At 42.6% G+C, this 21,789-nt stretch overlaps 1 protein-coding gene across 3 annotated transcripts in view; it reads right to left on the bottom strand.

Annotated features, from left to right (window-relative positions):
• Positions 1 to 3,026: 3,026 nt before the first annotated feature.
• WBP4 (WW domain binding protein 4) overlaps positions 3,027 to 21,789 on the bottom strand; it is a 36,915-nt gene continuing 18,152 nt past the window's right edge. For 2 of the 3 annotated variants that reach the window (XM_050949642.1, XM_050949651.1), the window contains exons 7-10: positions 20,339 to 20,405; positions 10,351 to 10,517; positions 9,070 to 9,281; positions 3,027 to 3,538 (exon numbers count right to left, since the gene is read on the bottom strand). In XM_050949642.1, the coding sequence (XP_050805599.1) occupies positions 3,331 to 3,538; positions 9,070 to 9,281; positions 10,351 to 10,517; positions 20,339 to 20,405 (654 nt within the window). In that variant the 3' untranslated portion in view covers positions 3,027 to 3,330. The remainder of the gene's footprint in view (positions 3,539 to 9,069; positions 9,282 to 10,350; positions 10,518 to 20,338; positions 20,406 to 21,789) is intronic. The other variant, XM_050949661.1, reaches the window with a different exon arrangement.

The raw sequence follows: 21,789 nt of genomic DNA, 5'->3' as shown, positions 1-21,789 counted from the left end.
TAAATTTTTAATAAGTTATGGGCTAGAGGCTTTTCAACTCCCCTTCTTTAGTAGCCATTACATACAAAATCAGAAGAACCGCCAGGGAGAAAAGAGACTGTCCGTGGTGAAAAAAGAGAACCTCTGATCCTTTTTCATACTAAAAAATAAGTGTTTGGATTTTATTTATTTAAGAGTTATCTGTTCAGCATATTGCAATGTCTTTGATTTCTGGTTGCCTTTTTTCAGGATCTCCTCAAGGAACAAAAGTTCTAACAATTTTAATTTCTCATTTTAAGATTTTTTTTTTAAAACAACATATAGCTAGAGGTAGGCATTTTCTACATAATCACACCAATTTAGGTGTCCTATGCTACTACCTGCACAGTACGTTTCCTTACTGATCATGTGAGTAAAGAATAAATGTAACCATTACTTGACCTGGGACCACAAGGCCATTCAGAGCATCCTGAAAAGTTGTTCCTATGTGGGCTGGTCTCTGAGTGCACACTAAACAGCTCCTTGAAATTTCTCACAGCGTGGCAGGTACCACAATAAACACAATTGTCATGACAGAGCAACACAAGCAGCACACAAGGGCCTGAATCTGTAATCATTTAATTGTTCTCTGCATCCACAGAAAATATCACAGAGCTCCATAAATAAATAAATAAAATTCTATTGTAGTTTAGTCAATGTCCCCAATCCTGCACTCTTTAGGTTTGTCTACACACCCCGGCAGTACAGACTATGAAGGTATGAACTGTAGCATGCACTAGCATGCTGCGCTGTAACGTCATGTGGATGCCGCTGACAAGAATTAAAAGGTACCTACGTTTGCATTAACGTAGTCTTGTTTGAAAGAGGACTAAGTTAACATGAATTAGGCATCTCTTAATTTGGCCAGCAGCATTCACACAGGGAAGTGACAGCACAACATGCTAGTGCAGGGGTTCTCAAACTGGGGGGTCGTGAGCCCTTAGGGGGTCACGAGGTTATTACATGAGGGGTCATGAGCTGTTAGCCCCTACCCCAGATCCCGCTTTGCCTCCAGCATTTATAATGGTGTTAAATATATTAAAAAGTGTTTTTAATTTATGGGGGGGGGTCACACTCAGTGGCTGGCTGTGTGAAAGGGGTCACTGGTACAAAAGTTTGAGAACCGCTGTGCTAGTGCATGCTGCAATTCACACCCCCTATAGGCTGAACTGCAGCGTCACAAAGACATTGCCTTTGCTCAAGTAAAACGCCCATTGATTCAACGGGCATTTTGCCAGAGTACAGAAATGAAGGGCGCAAGCACTTATAAGGTACATCACATTGTATCTGGGCACTGAAATACTTCATAGCTTGTACACATGCTCTATAATTGACTGAGACCCTCTCTAACGAGGCACTCATGAGTTTAGAAGTGGCACCACTACACATTATGAACCTACACTGCTCTTCATTAGAAAGTCCATGAGCACCCAGTAGATCACAGTCAACAATTTGGGAAGCACTATGTATAGCCATCTTCTTTTACATCCGGAATGGTAATACACAAAAGCCAATAGGTGAACACTTCAACCTCCCTGGACATTCTGTAACAGTTTTAAAAGTAACTATTCTTGAACAAAAAAACTTCAGAAACAGACTTCAAGGAGAAACAGCAGAACTAAAATTCATTTGCAAATTTATCATCATTAATTTCGGCTTGAATAGGGACTGGGGGTGGCTGGCTCATTACAAAAGCAGCTTTGCCTCTCCTGGAATTTGACACCTCCTCATCTATTATCGGTAGTGGACTACATCCACCCTGACAGAATTGGCCCAGTCAACATTGGTTCTCCACCTGTTAGGTAACTCCCTTCTCTTCATGTGTAATTAATTATATAATGCCTGCATCTGTAACTTTCACTCCATGCATCTGAAGAAGTGAGTTTTTTTTTTTACCCACGAAAGCTTATGCCTAAATAAATCTGTTAGTCTTCAAGGTGCCACTGGTCCCCTCATTTTTGTGGATACAGACTAACACGGCTACCCCGTTACTTGACATTTTCCTTTGCAGTCTGTGAACCTTTGATGATGCTAAACACAGACCACTCTATCATCTGAAAAAATAGAAATCAACTCAATTTGTGAATTTTAGGACACTAACCTTAAGAAAGTGTTTAATCGTCTACGTCATGGACTTCAAGCTGCAGCTTTCTGTTACAGCCCTGCAATCAACTATGTCCATCATCCTTCTGTTTTCCTCTCCTAACATACGTCCACATGTTGGGATCACTATACACTTGGTCTCCACCAGATTCTATGATCAGTAATCTGGCACTGTGTAGCTAGGCAGTGCACTCATCTGAACATTTCACACAAGCAACAGCCACTAAAATAGTGTCTTGCATTGGAGCATGACTCCAACTTTGAAGGACTTGTTCATGAAACTAGTGTGTGACCATTCCTGACTTACAAAGAAACAGACAAAGAAAATATGGAGAAGAAAGAAAATAAATGTGTAACTGGAAGAAAAATCATGGACACACAAATATATAGTAAAAAACACAATGGGGAAGATACCATAGAAAGAGGTGTGACACAGAGGTGGTACTTATCAGGGTATCGTGAAAAACAGATTAATATGAACAAGATTTGAATCTCTGTATACTTGCAATATATTTATCATGTATGTACAGTATTGCTTTCCATGAATCTAAGTTAGAACGCTTGGCTGAGATTTTCAAAAGTTTCAAAACTCGCTTTTGTAATAAATGGGATCTCTCTAAATAAGTGTGGCTCACTCCCCTACCTTGCCTTTGAAAATCTCAAACGATGCTTGGAGTGGGTCGCACTTGCATCACCTTCAATTTTGTAATTAAATTAAATCAAAGCATATTTGCTGGAAGGCCATTCTGCTTATATCATATTGCGTCTTAATTCTACTTTCTAGTACATGGGTACCAGTGGACTGCCACTTATCCACTCCTTGTGTTCACACGCACATTCTGTACCGTATTTTTCCAAGTTATGCATTGATGTATTCCCATATACCTAGGAGAGTAGTCAAAATCTTATATATTATATTGTATTTTAAGTAGCACACATTGAGCAAACTGAAATCAGGTAACAGGGTTAAAATAAAAAATAAATGTATTTACAACACTGCATCAATTGTGCAATTATCCATTCAGAAAACAAAATATAATCACATTAACATAAAAATAAAACATTTATTACAATCCACATTCAATACATTTTTTAATAACTATAAATTCTTAATTTCTAACCAACATTTTCTTTAAAAAAAGCTTGTTTAAAATAGTAACTTTTGACCCTCTCTCGTTTAAACAGCATCTAAAATGCTTTGTTAATTTATTACTGATTAGTTGGTCTTTGTCGTAAATTTCTAGATTTTCCATTTTCAAATTTTCTCTTTTTGAAGATCGGCACCTCTTCTGTCAGGTCTCCAAGGGAGGTGACTGTTTTTTCTTTAAATATCATTTTTGCATCCTCTGGAACCTGGAGCACTGGCAGAGGCAGATAGTCACTCTCTGTACTGGGAAGCTCTAAGTCCACTTTTTCACTAGGAGAGGAGGTAAAAAAAAAACCAAACTGCTGGATTACAAGAACAAGAATGGCACCACAGACGGCAGACAGCTCTTTTATTTTCATAGCAGCCCAACAAAATTGTTAGGAAATTTTATAACCCTGGCACAAGTTTACTTACCCATCCTCCTCATGACCATGATAATCTGGTATTAAAATAAATACTGTATTTGCCTTGGGTGGGCTGGCAAATAGCCAAATAGGGCCCCTATCCTGCAAACACTCAAGCATGTAAACATTTTGCTCATGTAAGTCCTGTAATAGCCAATATTGCTACTCATGTGTAAAGTTAAGCAGGTGCTTAAGTGTTTGCAGGGTCAACATCTAAGGGAACAATCTTTTGGTATATGATTAGGGAGTTTTGCCAAAGCACACAGGATCAGGTCACATGAGCTTGACTTTGAACAGAGGCTAAGCAGCTACACCCACCACTGAAGTCAACCAGAGTTGCAGGTAGCCAGCAGTCCTCACAATAAGACTTTAACCTAACGACTAAGAAATACAAGGGTTGAGTTGCAATCATCAGCTGCCACTGTTTCTGTATTGTTCCACACAGTTTCAGCTTTTCCCACTAAACGGTAAGCCCTTGGAGGCAAAAAATCTGTAAAATGTTTGGTACAGCTTTCCTGCTGTGCAGCCTCTAAGATGCTACATCCATAATAAATAAGGCTATGATTTAGTCCTGGGTATTTTTAGTAAAAGTCGTGGACAGGTCATGGGCAATAAACAAAAATCCCTGGCCCCTGACCTGTCCATAACTTGTACTATATACCTCTGACTAAATCTTAGCTAGGGTGCAGGGTGAGGGAGTGCTTCTCTGGTGGGTAGGAGTGGGCCGCTGCTCTGGAGGGAGGGTCTGCTATGGGGAGGAGGGCCCGGGGTTCAGCAGCATCATCTGCTGGGGGCCACTGAGCAGCAGTAGCAGCTCTGGCTGCCCCTGGGGCTGCCTACCTGTCACTGCTCCTGTTGCCCCCAGGACCGCTGCTCAGGGGCTCCCCAGGGCCAGCTGCACAGGCCAGTACTAAGGTGGTCCCAGGGGCCAGCTGCCTGGGCCACCCAAGCAGCAGCCAGTGCTGCTGGCCATGGGGCTGTTAAAGCAGTGCCGTTGCGGCTGGCGGTGGAGCCACTTCAGCAGTGGCTGATGTGGCTGACCCCAGGACCGCCTGAGCAGCTGGCCTCCAGATCAGTCACACTGGCCACTGCAGAAGTCACGTCACGTCACCTAACTAACTGAATGAATAAATGAATGTCATTACATTAAAAAAATAAATTAAAAAAGTCACTTTATTCCATGGGCTCTGTCATAACGGGGTTAAAAAGAACTTTTGAAGTAATTTTGCTCAGATCCATTAATTGGATTGAGGGTTAATGACGAAAGGAGGGAAATACAGAATATTTTGTACCTGCTTCAGACTAACCTCCACCACCCTAAAAGCCTGTGGTCCTGAAGATTGATATATTCTAACGCACAGTGGTTTAGCCTCATATATTCACACTCTACGCACTATTATAATAATCTTTGTACAAAATACATCATGAGGCATCATTTGAAAATGAATAACTCACTGGTCAATAATATCATGGCGAAATGTATGTAGCAACATTATATACAAAGTTATGAAATATCCCTGTATGATGTTCTTCACATACGTTCAAAACCACACAGCCCTGCCTAGGCACAAGTATACCAAACGCAGAAATGTGTGTTGGCCTCAATTTACATATAAGTATTAAACAGCATCCTCGAGACAGTAGGGAGAAGAGATGGCAGGAGGCAAAGCAAATTTGCATTTCACCAAACACATGAGAAGAAAGAGCCTGGAGCCTCCTTCACCACCAGACTCCATGTTGCCTTCTTTACAGTTTGAATAACTTTGCTTTGAGTAATAACCATCATAAGAATCATAAGAATCCACTTCAAAAGAAAGGGGCAGAAAAAACCAAGCTATCTTTCTCTCTCTCTTACCTAATAAGACAAAAGAATCAGCCCTTTGGCTTTGGGAGGAGATCCTGACCTGGGAATTTGGTCAGCCCGATTGGTGGGAAAATGTGGCAAAGATTTTGCCTTGAACCAAGTCTAGCTTGTTAAGTTTTAGCTAAGAAAAAGTGTTTTATCTATTTCTCTTGTAACCTTTTTTAACTTTAATACCATATATTTGTACTCACTTAAAATCTCTCTCTCTCTGTAGTTAAATGAACTTGTTTTATTTTTAATCTAAACTAATCCCGTGCTCTGTTTAAACTGCATGTTTGGTAACTCCAGGTAAAGTAGCGAACTGTTGAATATTGACAATTTACAGGGAAAATGGACCTTTATATCAGAACTGTCCAGAAAATGGCTGAAAAGTGCAGAACTCAGGTTTTTGGGAAAATTCGGAACAGAGTGTGTCGGGTGGTGGAAGCCAGAGTGTCAGCAGAGTGTTGCTGACAGGCTGCTGGGGTCAGAGTTGCTGGGCCAGGGCTGCAGGTAAACAGACACTCAGAGTGTGACCTGCATGCTGTTAGGTTGTTTGTGAGCGGTCCTGATTGGAAGCTGCAATAGCAAGGCGTTGTGCAGTACCCGAGGTTGCAGGGCAGGCGGTGACACAACCCCTCGCTGGGCTGGACTGCACCCCAGCATGTGACAATATATACAGTCATCCCTTATATTACAACTGACTTTGGGAACTTAAAAAAAAAAACAAAAAACCCTTTAAAGTCCCTGAAACGAACTTCATCTGTTCCCTGAATTGGTCTCTACCACTAGAGCCCTGCAAATCCACAGGTATCCGTTTTATATTCACAGACGATTTTGTGAATTGCAGCATGGATGCGGATACAAAATTTGTATCCGCACAAGGCTCTGCAGCACGCAAACACACAAACGGCACGGGTGTCACCCAGCCTGCAGGCTCCAGCTTGGCTCTCTGAATCATGCAGCAGCATGCTGGGCATTCTAGCAGTTGTAGTCCCCAGCTTGCTTGCAGGGAGGAGGTAAACTACAGCTCCCAGAAGGGAGTGAGCCAAATGCCGTTTTGAAGGTGTGGTTGTTCTTTAAACGAGCAGGCGGCAATGGCTGCGTGCATTGGAAAAATTGGAAAGAGTCCAGCGGAGGGCAACAAAAATGATTCGAGGGCTGGAGCACATGACTTATGAGGAGAGGCTGAGGGAACTGGGATTGTTTAGTCTGCAGAAGAGGAGGAGGAGGGGGGATTTGATAGCTGCTTTCAACTACCTGAAAAGGAGTTCCAAAGTGGATGGATCTAGACTGTTCTCAGTGGTAGCAGATGACAGAACAAGGAATAATGGTCTCAAGTTGCAGTGGGGGAGGTTTAGGTTGGATATTAGAAAAAACTTTTTCACTAGGAGGGTGGTGAAGCACTGGAATGGGTTACCTAGGGAGGTGGTGGAATCTCCTTCCTTAGAGGTTTTTAAGGTCAGGCTTGACAAAGCCCTGGCTGGGATGATTTAGTTGGTGATTGGTCCTGCTTTGAGCAGGGGGTTGGACTAGATGACCTCCTGAGGTCCCTTCCAACCCTGATATTCTATGATTCTATGAAAATAATTAGAGCCGCTGCAACTGTGTAGGGGTGTCCGAGCCCCCTACAGGGACTGCAGCACCACATAGAAGGATCCAGAATTGCAGCCTCCCTGCCTGGAGTGAGGAAGGAGGTACGGCAGGGGAGGAGCAGGCGGGAGGACAAGAGGTCTCTGAGAAGTGGGGTTGGGGTGTTGGGGGTTTGACACAGCTCTGCGTCACTGCTGCGCAGTGACCTGTGGAGCTTTTTAGAGCCCTGAAAATCCAGAGAAATATGCAGGTATCCAAAGACAATTTTTGCGGATTGTGGATTGGACACAGATACACCTTTCTGTATCCGCACAGATCTCTATCTACCACTTTGTTTCTAGAGTGGGTAAGCTAACGGGGCTCTAATTCTGATCAAGGCTCTGTGCTACTATAATCTAAATATTAATTAATGTTTGTGGGTTAAACTGAAAACCTCTCACGATAAGCCTAGCACCTCACTCTATGAATGGAAGATGTGACTGTCCTTCCTGTACTCAAAAGTCAACCCTCACCTCTGGAGTGTGAGAGTGCCTTTTGTCATTGTTCCTCATTTCCATTATACTAGAACCACAGGTAACCCAGCTGGCACCTGACAGCCCACAAATGAATAAACATTTTGATTAGAATTTGCTAAATTGCCACCAAGACAAAGACTTGCATCACAGCAGTTCTTGAAGAAAGGACAACAAAGGGTATGTCTTCCCCATGCAACTGAGCAAAGTCCTTTTTGTCCACAGACAACCATCTTACATGAAAGAAATTAGGGAAAAGTGACAGCCTTAACTATACTGAGCTGAACAAGTGATGTTATACTATGATTCTTACCTATGGAACACTGAATTTGTTATTATTATTATTTGCATTTCTGTAGCGCTTAGCAGTCCTACTCATGGACCAGATCTCACTAGGTGTTGTGTAAACACTGAACAATAAGACGGTCCAATGATGGTACAACTTTGCATTTACCTAAGGATCCACACATCCTTATTAAATAACCCTTCTGAGACATGAAAGTGTTATCCCCATTTTACAGAGAGGGAAAATTAAGCACAAAGAGTGACTTGACACAAGTTAACCAGCGAGTTTCGGGTTGAATCAGAAATGGAACCCAGGAGTCTTGACTCCCAATTGCCTTGCTCTAAGTACCAAATTACCCTATTTTTGAGGATGACAAGCAATTTGTAGCAACTAGTAAACATTTTTACTGCTAACAGTGAAAGATATTTTTATACTAATAACAAGTGATTATTTTTACTCTAGTAAAATGTATCATTTTAATTAATTTATAAAAAGAACATATGGGAAACTCAAACAATAACAGCTATCTAAAAAGATCAAGCGCCATTTCTAGCTGCCTGTAGAGAAGCAACATGGGAAGGCTCTACAATGTCCTCCTATACATGAGACCACATGGTCATGTTTAATCTAATGAATGCGTAAGCAAGCAGAATACCTGATTTTACTAGATATGTAGCAATACGTGGGCAAGATTTAGCCTATAATTTTTACATAGAAAGAGAGTTCAACAAGCATTATCTGCTTCTCTGATCAAATATTACTGAATTTTTTGAAAAATATATACAGGGCCAAATTTTTAAAGGTGAAAAAATGGTATGCATGTCAGTTTGCATTCACACCCAGAATGGGGCCTACAAAATTACACTTAAAAATCTGGCCCATGGCATCTGAATGCTAAATCCATTAAAAACAACCATCACTTGCAATTTGTGAAGTTTACCCTGTGATTATAATGAACTTCAGCATTAAAAAAGAACGAAAACTACTTTTTAAATATTCACCATGGGTAAAACCCTTAAATCTTTACTCAGGCTAAACTCCCATTGACTTGAGTATTAAATATTACCTGAGTGAGGAATGCAGGTTTAGGGCCTATAGATAGGGCCTCTGGAACAGCAAGGTGATAGATCTCTTATATATACTTATGGAAAATGGACACTTACTATGGGTCTTCCTTTTCTGTAACTGCCTCCCAGTTTCCATAAGGGATTGTCTTTTTAGATACATTATGGGAGGTAACTTGTGGAACTGATGGGGCCTCATCCTGAGCAACATCAGTTTCTTGTTTAACTTCCTGCCACTCTCCATAAGGGCTTATCTTTTTAACTCTGGGGGGCTTCTTTTCCTCTGTTTCTTCATCGCTGTCTCTTTTCATCTAAGGAAGAAAAAAACAAAACTCACCTTCAGCAAAAATGCCTAAATGAAACAACAGAATATTGCTCTTTTTCACATCTATTATTTACACTTTTCAACCAAGGAAAACCAAAAGCAATAAAGAAACAATATTTTAGTAGAATTTTACTACGTTTCTCCACAAGCTTCTTACTCCATTCAGAAAGAGACAATCATTCAATACACGCATAAGAGGAACAATCATTAAAGCAAGCTATAGTTAAAAGGTCCCGTCTCACAGAGCTGAAAATGAGTGGAGTATCACATACACATTTACAAAACAAAGCTCTATCATATATATTTAACTTTTAATTATTTTTTTAATTAAATGTGCTTTGCACACTTTCTTATGGATAACATTTGGCAGAACTTTGACTAGTTTTGTATACAGTGTGGAAGAAAATCAGAATAATATCTCAAAGCACTTGTCTCTGGGTATTTTCACATTTTAAATGAAAACAATATCTTTGGAAGCCCAAGTTACTGTTCCTAGACTCAAAATAAAAGGCACTGGAAAACTTTTATCTACCCATACCTAAAATTACAGCCTTTATTGTGAACTTTAATATGAAGACATAATACCTAGTTTTGACACTACTTTTATCCTACCATTGGTCTTGACGGAAAATTAATAGGAAAACCTGTAAGCGTCAAATTTTCAGACAACAGCCATGATCTTGTGGTGTTCCACTGTAAGCAGATACCTTTGAAGAATATGGCCAAAATTATAGCTACATATTGAAGTCAATATCAATCTGAACATCATTTAATGGGGATGCCAATGCCCTTCCTTGGAAACCATGAGCACCTCTAGCTATGTCCAAGCCACCCACATTGAAGAATCTATCTTCCATGGTGTAACAGTGCTGCTGATATGCCTATAGATTAACAGTTATTCATTTTGCTTTTCAAGCACTATGAAGTGCTACTTATTATTAACGTCAATAAGGTTTAACCTAACTACAATCAATATAGCCACCCAGAAAGGTGAAATCACATTATTCCGGAACATTAATATTGTACATAAAGTAAATCTGATGGAAAAAACTTACCTTTAAGTTTGTTTCTGGCTTTTGTGCTTCACTTTTATTACCATCCTTCTCAGCATCTGATTCAGATCCCTTTGAATCTGCTGTTGTGTGTTCTTCAGGATGATTGTTATCTTTATTGCTCTCATACGAAGATGAAACAAAACCATCAGGCTTCTCCCACGTTGATACTGTTCAACATATTTGGACAGTCACATTAGTCACATTATTTTAATTCTGGCCTTTTATCAATTCCACTTTGACAACATTAGCCTTAAGGAGTACCACGTGCTCCATGTGAAAAATACAGTAAAGAATTTAGCATAAGCCCTTCCACTTTTCTTTTTTTCTCATGTTTTCTTTCTAAACTTCTCAAAATTACTTTTTCAATATTTTATTTTTAAACACAAGTTACATTACAATTCCACTCAACTTATGACAAGACTTGCTGTATCCTGTCCTCTACTATGCATTTAATCTTTTATTTAAAGCAGAAATACTTCAATTAAACCTGTCCAACCTACTATACATTATTTACCTTTCATACCATTATTTCTTTTTTCAGATTGGATAATTTAACTTTAACAACCCTAAAATGGATTAGGATTCTTTGGCATGTAACTGTGAATATAACACAGCTACAACCCACACTGTTCCACACTACAAAAATACCTTTGACCATGCATTTGCCATCTCTTGCACTGATATTCCGATATGGTGTCCCAGCTCTCCGCATAGATTTTAAAGATAGCATCCCTACTTACAGACTGAAAGTCTATCAGTTTCCTCAGTGCTAGCTGATTCAGCAGAATACAGTAGAACTAAGGCTCTTTAATTAAAAAGTAGTGTTTACAGATCCAAACCTGGTTTATTGGAAGTCTCTCAAACAGCTGAGTGACATGACCTTATCTTGAATTAAGCAATGATGTTCCAGTAAACTTGTTGAGTGAGATGGTATGATGGATGTATCCACATATTGAAAACGCCAATGTCATCACTTAATTGCCTTAAATGCACTGCTTTTAATAAAATGTTCCACTATTAAGTTAAAAACCAAGTAATTTCCAGCATTCATTTGAAGAGTCAGCAATTAGCTGAAGAGTTTGCATAGACAGATTCTGTTTGACTAGCCAAACCAGTTTTATAACACTGTAAAGCACACTGACTCTCAAAAAATTATTTTAAAGGAACACTCAAATTAATAAAAACTATCATACTTTTGACATTTTCATATTTTAGATATATATTAATTAAAAACATTTAACAAATACACTTCTAAGATTTATTATCTTCAAAGAGCAAAAGCTTTCTTATTTAAGTGTGTTGTACTGACATCTGGTGGCCTTCAAAGCTCTTAACAACAAAGCAGAGTTTTTGTTGAAAATTGTCTCTTCTTTAGAACATAGGGTTTACTAAGAGGACCTGTACTCCAACAGAGTTAAATTGCACTGAAAATTAAAACCACAAAAATTTGTCTGGTGGTCACAATGACTGGTAACTCAAAATCCAACAGGTATAAAATAATACCAAGCAAAAGAGTTACAAAAAAGTTGTTCATGCAGGTTACGCATCCATGTATAACTGTCAAAAGCAACAAAACACAAATGACAAAATACAAACTGCAGCTTAAAAGAGAGCACTGACAAATGACCTGCAAACAAATCTACAAAAAACCCAAACCAAAACCCATTTTTTGCATATTTATGCTACATATGCTGAGAAGAGTTATTTTTCTGCTTCCCTAGAAATATCAAGACTGCCAAGTCTGATTTTCCCTGTTTTTTCTGGAGAATATGTCAGTGGTCTCAGATGTTGTCTATTCTATGCTCTGAAGATTTAAGTGAAGAGCAGGTTCTTTAATCATTTAGAAAGTATTTATTTCTCCAAAATGTTGATTAGTTGTTATAGTTAAATAAGTGTTAATAAAAAACAAACGAAAAGCAGAGTTTTTACAAGAAATTGACCAAAATCACTTTCCTTCTCAGTAGCTTAACTTTCATTCTTTTGGCATTATTTCACTAGTTCTCCATCCTAGAATCTTTTCAAGCCTAGACAAATGCTGAATTTCTAATATGGATAAAAAACAACAAAAAATAAAGAAATAAAGCCATCCTTTCAAGTCTTCATACATCAGAACGAATCAAAAGAAGGACACAGCTCAATTTTTTTGCAGGTGAAGAGGGATTTTAAGTTGGATTGCTTAAACCTCTTTGTTTCCAAGTATTTAACTCAAAATTCTGACACCCAAGGAAAATAGTTCTCTGTTTAAGATTCAAACTAGCATAGGTGCCGACACTGGGTGCTCTGGGGTTGGAGCACTCACGGGGAAAAATGGTGGCTTCTGAGCACCCACCAGCAGCCACCCTATCAGCTTTTCCCCACCTCCCCAGAGCGCCTCCCGCCCACCATCAGGTGCCACAAACAGTTGTTTTGCTGCATGCAGGCAGGACGCTCTGGAGGGAGGAGGGGAAGAGTGAGGACACGGGATGCTCGGGGGAGGGTGCGGAACTGGGCGGGAAGAGGTGAGGCGGGGATGGGGCCTTGGGGGAAGGGATGGAGTTGGGGTGAGGTCTGGGACAGAGCCAGGAGTTGAGCACTCCCCGGCACTTTGGAAAATCAGCAACTTGCGCTGTCAATCGCAGTTAACGTCTGTGATTAACTGAAAGCAAAATTCACGAGTCTTTTTTTAATGCGTTAATCACATGCCTGTGGGTGGGGCAGAAGGCACCACCGGGGGTGGGGGGGCGCTAAGCCTCAGCCCGCAGCTCCATAGACAGCGGAAGGGCTGAAGCAGCTCCAGCCTGCAGCTTCCCCGGCGGCAAGGGGGCTGGAGCCCTGTGCCCTGAACCCTGACAACAGCTGAAGTTCTGAGCCCCAAACTGGGCTGAAGCCCCGTGCCATGCCCCGAGAGGGGCTGAAGTGCTGAGACCCACAGGGGTTGAAGTCCTGAGCCACTTGCCCCCAGAGGGGCTGAAGCCCTGAGCTGTAGCTAAGAGCCTCCAGCCCTAACTCTATATTTGAAAGTATAGAAGATCCCCAAAATTTAAATAAATGGTATTCTAATATTGTTTAACAGTGCAATTAAAACTGCTATTGGTGTATTGTGGCACTAAGGAATTTGAGAGTTTTCAGGAGACGGGGTGGTTTTTGATTAGCCCCTCACCCTCTTGGTAGTATTCCCCTTTTGGGATAGGGGATTGGCCGTCCCATTTTGGATTCCTGGGTGACAGGTGATAATAAAATTGATCTGAGAGAAAAATAATGCTCACCTGAGCTATTTTTGGTTCAAGGCTTGAGCCTTCCACAGATATTCAAGGTTCTTAAGGTCAGAAAAGACTTGCACTGGGTGTCGGGCTCCCTCAAGGTGATGGTGCCAGAATTCCAAGACTAATTTAATTGTGAGTAGTTTCTTATCTATTATCTTATCATTTCACTCTTCAGGGGGTGAGTTTTCAGGAGTAGTTGGTGCAGGAGTGCAACACGTGCTGTGGAGCATGCTTCTGAGACAATGTGGCCTCGATGGTTACATTGGAGGCCTGGCTTCCACTATGAATGCCTGGGTCGAGTCTGGGTGTGCTAGAAGCAGAGCAGTGGTGAAAGCAGCCTTGAGCTGTTCAAAAGCATAGCGAGCTTCACGTGTCCAAACAAATTTGATGGTCTTGCAGAATAGGTTGGTTATTGGGCTATTTACCTTGAAAAACCTGTAATGAACAATTGGCAAAATTTGCAAAGCCCAGAACTGTAACTCCCAGAGGGAATAGGGCACTGCCCAGTTGCGGATGGCCTTTACCTTCTGGGGGTCCATCTTGACTCCTTCTGGGGAAGGACTGGTCAAAGGTACATTTTTCCATTGTCACAAAAAGGCCAGGCTTCTGTAGTCTTTTCAGGATGGAATGAATGTGGTAACAAATCTGTTTAGGATTATCTGAAAACACACGTATGTTACTGAGATGGATGATTACATACTGGTCCAAGATGTCTTGAAATATGTTGTTCATGAAGTGTTGAAAGGTTGCAGGAGCATTTGTTAGCCCGAATGGCATTACTAAATATTTGAAGTGCCCATAGCGGGGTTTGAAGGACAGTCTTCCATTCATCTCCTACCTTGATGCGCACTAGGTTGTAAGCATCCAAGAAATCCAGTTTGGTGAAAATTCTGGCAGAACATACATGATCTAGTAACTCTGATACTAAGGGCAGAGGATACTGGTTTTGGACCATCACCTGGTTTAGGGCCCGATAGTCTACAGAAAGGCTTAGCATTCCGTCTTTTTTCTTAATGAAAAAGGCCAAAGCTCCTGCTGGGGAGGTAAAGTGCTGGATGAAGCCCTTGTCCAGGTTTTCCTGGACACACACACGAAGGGCTGCCAATTCTGGTTTGGACATTGTGTAAATATGTCCATAAGGGACCTTTGCCCCAGGCTGCAGATCTATGGGGCAGTTGTAGTCCTAGTGCGCAGGTAGCGTGTCTACATTTTTCTTTTTTAAAAATGTCTGCATAATCCTAATACTCTTTAGGGAGATGGGGACACAAGCTTGGGAGTGACTCCTTCTGGTTAGCCACCACCATCTTGCGTTCCCCCACAGGTGCTGTTGTTTCCAACTGACTACAGGAAACCGGGACTGGAGGCTTGAAGCCAGCTGCACACAGGCAGACCCTTCAGCAGTATTCCGAGGGAAAGCGGACCCTTTTTTTCTCGCCAGGAGATGCAAGAGTCATGCTGCTCCAGCCAGGTAATGCCAAGAATTAGGAGGCAGTGTAGAGAATGGATCATATTGAACTGTAGCACTTCCCAAAGAGGCAGGATTACAGCTTTGAGGGGTTCTGTTTCCTGCATTACTGGTCCTGAGGACAGGATGTATCCGTGTATTGCCTCTACAAGGACTGATGTAGGCTTTAAACAGAGGGGGATTTGTAGTGACCAAGCAGCTTTAGCATCTATGATTTTATTGATAGTCCTGGAATCAATCAGGTTCCACTAAGGGGGAATCAGTTTGGCCTCATTCATGGTACATAACTTTACTCACATTTGGAAGTGTTGGGAGGACCTGCATGTCCTGGATCAAGTTTCTCTTCAGGGTTGGGGAGTAGTTCCAGAGCATAGAGCTCTGGTGGGGCCCAGGCTGCCTCTCCCCCACCATAGGGCCTGGGCTCACTCATTTCCCAATTCCTTGCGGGTTTAGGTCAACAATGGACAAGAGGCAATGGCATGTCCTCGTGCTTCGCAATAAATGCATAGATTACTGTGCGGTCATTGTTTCTTTTCTTCCAGGGTCAAACATTGGTGACATAGATCAACCTATATCAGTTCATAGTTGGACTCTAGGGTTTCTGACGTGGGGTGTGAGCAAAGTGGAGGCAGGGTGCCCCATCTCTCTTCCTTTCATAGATTCATAGATTCTAGGACTGGAAAGGACCTCGAGAGGTCATCAAGTCCAGTCCCTTTCCCTCATGGCAGGACCAAATACTGTCTAGACCATCCCTGATAGACATTTAGCTAACCTACTCTTAAATATCTCCAGAGATTGAGATTCCACAACCTCCCTGGGCAATTTATTCTAGTGTTTAACCACCCTGACAGTTAGGAACTTTTTCCTAATGTCCAACCTAAACCTCCCTTGCTGCAGTTTAAGCCCATTGCTTCTTGTTCTATCCTTAGAGGCTAAGATGAACAAGTTTTCACCCTTTTAGATACCTGAAAACTGCTATCATGTCCCCGCTCAGTCTTCTCTTTTCCAAACTAAACAAACCCAATTCTTTCAGCCTTCCTTCATAGGTCATGTTCTCTAGACCTTTAATCATTCTTGTTGCTCTTCTCTGGACTCTCTCCGATTTCTCCACATCTTTCTTGAAATGCAGTGCCCAGAACTGGACACAATACTCCAGTTGAGGCCTAACCAGCGGAGAGTAGAGCGGAAAAATGACTTCTCGTGTCTTGCTCACAGCACACCTGTTAATGCATCCCAGAATCATGTTTGCTTTTTTCCCCAAGAGCATCACACTGTTGACTCATATTTAACTTGTGGTCCTCTATAACCCCCTAGATCCCTTTCTGCTGTTCTCCTTCCTAGACAGTCTCTTCCCATTCTGTATGTGTGAAACAAATTGTTCCTTCCTAAGTGGAGCACTTTGCATTTGTCTTTATTAAACTTCATCCTGTTTACCTCAAACCATTTCTCCAATTTGTCCAGATCATTTCAGCCAGTTCTTGTTGCGGAGAAAGAGATCAGTAAAAGCATCCAAGTGGGTTGGGGTCTCAACGTGGGTTAGCTTATCATTTACCACCTCACCAAGGCCACACCAAAAATGCAGAATTTGGGCTGCCTCATTCTACTCAATGTCAGCCATGAGGTGACGGAACTAGGCATCATACGAGATAGCTGGCCCTTGCTCTTGCTGGAGCCTTCGTAGTGTGGCTTCTACTGGGCAACTGTGACGAGGGTCATCAAATGTGCAGAAAATGCTCACAGGAAGGTGTTCCAGTCTGTTAATACCTGGCTGTCCTGCTCCAGCATGAGGGAGGCCCAATCCAGGGCTTTTCCAGCTAGCAAACTGATCACTAGTCCCACCCTGGCCAGTGGAAAAAAAAAGAGGAAACTGGCTCAGGAACTCCCTGACCCTCTGGTGGTTTCCATCAAAAAGTTTGGGTAGTGGTACTGCAGGACCCTGTTCAGAAGGCAGTGACCCAACCCAAGCCTCTCTTCCTGGGACCGTAGAAGCAGCTCGCGGAGTGTCTAATTTTCCACTAGGAGCTGTACCACTTGGGAATGGAGCAGATGATTCTTGTTTTGGAGTTGCACAACCCACTCCTGCAGTTCTAGTAGCCCATGGGGTCCAGTGGGTGATGGTAGACCCATCCCTTCCATATCCCTGTTAAGGGGCTCCTGCAAAGGGGGTCAGAAGCAGGTCTGGGCAAACTGTAAGGGACCAGGGCATAGGCGGTCTGCACTAGCGGTCACAGCGGGGCTGGTGTCCACACATCAGGGACAGTATTTAGTGAGCAGAGGTCAAAGGAATTGCTAGACCCGGGTTCAATAAGCAAGAATTCAGGTCAGAGTCAGACTGAGGTCAGAGACCAAGATCAGGGAAGTACCAGGCTAGAGTCAGGAGGCCAGAGTCAGAGTCAAGCTAAGGTTGGAGGCTGGAGATCAGGAGACGAGTTGAGATCAATTGCAACATGCCCAAAGTTTGTGTTGTTGCCTAGACAATTTGCTAGGGCACCCCCAAGGGCTAACTAGGCTGCTCAGCCAATCAGAGGGTTGCATGGCACTGTCACTCTGGCTTCCCTGGGAATATTTCCTACAGAGCCTATTCTCCACAGTGCTCTCTAGCTGTCTCTCTCCATGGCCTCCCAATGGCATTGTGGTAATGTCAGCTGTTCCATGCTCTGCAGACCCAGATTCTAGTCCCTGCATCCTTACAGCAAGGCGCTCCATTATCCTGTATAAGGTGGGGCTCAGCTGTTCTCCAGTACTGTTTACCTTATCACTTGCAGCCTGAACCTCATGAAGTGTCTGGCTTGGATGTATGTAGGCTGAAGGGGGAGCACATCCCCACGATGAATCTTGCACATAGTTAATGCAGCATGATGCTACTCTATCCTTCTCTCTCGACTTGGGGATTGCCTTTTGAGGTGGAGTTCTAAGAACAGGTTACTGGCTCAGGAGTCCTTGGCATTATGACTTGATTGTAGCTATAATGGCCGGGAGCACAAAGGGTCCCCATAGTTGAGACAAAAGCAGAGAATCTGCACATGGCCAGTCTTGTTCTACTATCAGTCCCAAAGATCAATAGTGTTTAGAGACAGAACAGTTGCCTGTTTTGAGGGGGTGTGCAGAAAGCTGCATTACGCAAGAAAAGCGATTAAAGAAAATTCTTAGAGGATCTCTGCAATATCTCTCCCACTGGTATTTCTGTAGGAGGGTGGCAATACCACGACCCCCTGCAACTCCTTTCTGGGTCAGGACCCCAATTGGAGAAACACTGGTCTCCTCCCTGAAATCTGTATAGTATAGGGTAAAAGCGCACAAAAGATCAGATTTCACTGGAGGAGACCGGATTTCAGTCTGTGATGTGTTTCTCATGGCTGTGAATTTGGTAGAGCCCTACTCATTGAACATGCTATCTGCAATCGCTGTCTCAAGCTCCTCTTCTCCAATTCCATCCTAGATCCTTGCCAGTCTGGCTTCTACCCCTTGATCTTTTGCTCTCGCCTCTTTGTAGACAAATCTCAGAACCATACTCCATCCTCATCCTCCTTGACCTGTCAGACATCTTTAACAGTTTACCATGATCATCTTCTTGAAACCACGTTCTCCCTTGGCTTCCATGACTCTGTCCTCTTCTGGTTTTCCTCCTACCTCTCTAATAATTCTTTTAGTGTGCTCTTTGGAGGATCCTCCTCATCTGCCCTCCAACTGTCTGTGGGGGTTCCACAAGGCTCTGTCTTTGGTTCTCTTCTCTATCTATACCTTATATCTTGGTAATCTCATCCGCATACACAAGTTCAGTACCATCTCTGTGTGGATGATTCACAGATCCTCCTCTCTACTCCAGACCTGTCCCTTTTGTCCAAACTAACATCTCAGCCAGTCTCTCTGACATCTTCTCGTGGAGGTTTAGCCCAAGCTCAACATGGCTAAAACAGAGCTCTTAATCTTCACCTGCAAGCTCTTCCTCCGACTCCTTTCCCAATCACTGTGGATAACATCACCATCCCTCCTGTCACTTGGGCCCATAACCTAGGCATCCTCTTCCACTGGGACCTCTCTCTAGGTCCTCACGTGAATGCTACATCTAAGTCTTGCAGATTCTTTCTACATAACATCTCTAAAATATGGCCTTTCCTATCCCTCCACACAGCTAACACTCTCGGCCTGGCTCTCATGATCTTGTGTCTCATCGTTTACTCCACTGTTATCTTTTCTGGCCTTGACAAACACAATCTTGTCTCATTGATATCTATTCAGAATGCTGCTGCAAAGATCATTTTCCTAGCCCGTTGCTTTGACCATGTCACCCCTCTCTTTGCATCCCTCTACTGTCTTCTCCTTCTCTATCAAATCAAAATTAGCTACTTTGTCTTCACTTCCGAGGCCGTTCATGACCTATCCCTGCCCTTCCTATCATTTCTCATTCAGTATCAAAAGATTGACTCCTTGCTCCAATTGGCCCAAGATGCCAGCCTCCACCGCCCACCTGTTACATTTTCAAAACAAGCACCAGCATGCTTTCTCCCATGCTGCCACTCATGCTTGGGAGAATCTCCCCGGAAACATCTACAAAACTAAATCCCCCTTCAAACTCTTTGCCAGGAAGCCTGCAAAAAATTTGACAATAACTAGGTTGCTGGCATCCTGAAACAAGAGCCTATCATGTTGACCAATATTGTCTCAGTGTATCCTTATACTGTATCCATCTGTTGTCTGTTGTCCTGTACTTAGACTGTAAGCTGTTTGGGGCAGGGACTGTTTTTTTGTACAGCATCTAGTACAATGAGGTACTGGTCGATGACTGGGACTCCTATGCATACTATAATATAACTAATAACAACAACAACAACAACTGTAGCACTAAAGTCACATAAAAAACAAAAAAAACCCAAAAACACAACAAGAGCCTGTCCCTCTTTGGTTTCCAAACAAACATTTTTTACTAAAATTATGTATATGGATTACCCATACTTCACAGTTACGAACTGAATGTGTAGACATATATGAAATTATTATGTTCGCATGCCATCAAGGATAGTGAAGAAACCATTCATCTGCATGCAACAGTTTGCCTGTAGGCCAACAAAACGAGGAGTGGTTTAACAAAGCATACGGCATCAGATGATTCTCAGCTGATGGGAAACACTGAATTAAGCGATAGGCATAATTTAGCCATTACTACATTTTCAAAAGATTTAAAAATTTGAACTAGTTCTACGAAAGTTTTACTAAAAACAAAAAACAAAACAAAACCATCTCTTTCGAGGCAGAGCTCAATTGTGAAAACGATGTTGCTTACCTCCTGTTTCTGTATTATAATAGTAGGTCTGACCATCTTCACTGACTCCTTCCACCCATACTCCTGTCTAATGAAAACACACAGAAAGTAAATTAGTAAATAAATTTTAATGACTAACCAAATAATTGCTGATAAACTATAAAGATATTCAGTCCTCCAGTAAATTCCAGTGATGGTAATTATGATGTGTTTAGGGCCTGCTCCAACTCATATTAAAGTTTTTGGAAAAATTCCCCATTGACTCTGCTGAGAGTTAGATAGAGACCTCATAACTTAAAGTAATACATGTGCAAACATGCACACAGACACTCTCTATATTTCACACATATATACAAATATTAGTTATTAAAAATAGGATGCTCAGTAGCAAACACTGTAGTTAAGGTTGCCAAATAGTTGAAATTACAACTTAACCCATTATTATTTTCACATGCTTGTGGCAGGGCTGCCCAGAGGATTCCGGGGGCCTGGGGTCTTCGGCGGCGGGTGGCCCCCCCTTCGGTGGTAAGTCGGCGGCGGGGGGTCCTTTCGCTCCAGGACCCACTGTCGAAGTGTCCCAAAGACCCGTGGCGGGGGCTCCCTGCCACTGAATTACCACCGAAGCGGGGGCCCCCTGCTACCAAAGTGCAGCTGGGTCTTCAGCGGTAATTTGGCAGCGGGGGGCTCCTGCCGCAGGGCTTCGAGGCACTTCGGCGGCGGATCCCGGAACGGAAGGGCCCCCGCCGCCGAATTATTGCCAAAGACCCAGCTGCATTTTGGCGGCAGGTCCCACTTTGGCGGTAATTTGGTGACGGGGGGTCCTTCCGCCACGGAGCGGAAGAACCTCCTGCCGGCGAAGACCGGGAGCAGAAGAAGCTTGGGGGGCCCGGGCCCCATGACAGTTTTCCAGGGCCCCCGGAGCGAGTGAAGGACCCCGCTCCAGGGGCCCTGAAAAAACTCTCGTGGGGGCCCCTGCAGGCCCCGAGGCCTGGGGCAAATTGCCCCACTTGCCTCCCACCGCTGGGCGGCCCTGGCTTGTGGCTTTCCAAAACGTTCACTGCTTGAGTTTCAGAGTGGTAGCTGTGTTAGTCTGTATCAGCAAAAACAATAAAGAGTTCTTGTGGCACCTTAGAGACTAAAATTTAGGACTCTGTTGGTTTTACTGTTTGAGTTGACATTTTCCATAGTTGGTTTCTGACCTAAAGTTAACAGAAAAGTTCTCAGAAAGTCTCAGAAAAATTCATCTAGGAGATTTAAAGTTTTGTGAGGGTTGGAGAAAAATAACTTGAACAAACCCTACTCCAAACTGAAAACAAAAATAAGTTATCTTCCTTCCTTCCAACACAGTGCTAAGCAACCATGGCTGAAGATTGAAACTTGACATGAACATAGTCCTCACTGAGGACTAAAGCATTTTCTTATTTGGAAAATATATTAATTTTCACACTACATTAATAACAAAGTCGTGACTG

The sequence above is a fragment of the Gopherus flavomarginatus genome, chromosome 1 (genome assembly GCF_025201925.1).
Source record: "Gopherus flavomarginatus isolate rGopFla2 chromosome 1, rGopFla2.mat.asm, whole genome shotgun sequence".
NCBI lineage: Eukaryota > Metazoa > Chordata > Testudines > Testudinidae > Gopherus > Gopherus flavomarginatus.
The sequence above is the reverse complement of the archived record's forward strand: the minus strand, read 5'-3'. Positions and strand labels throughout refer to the sequence as shown.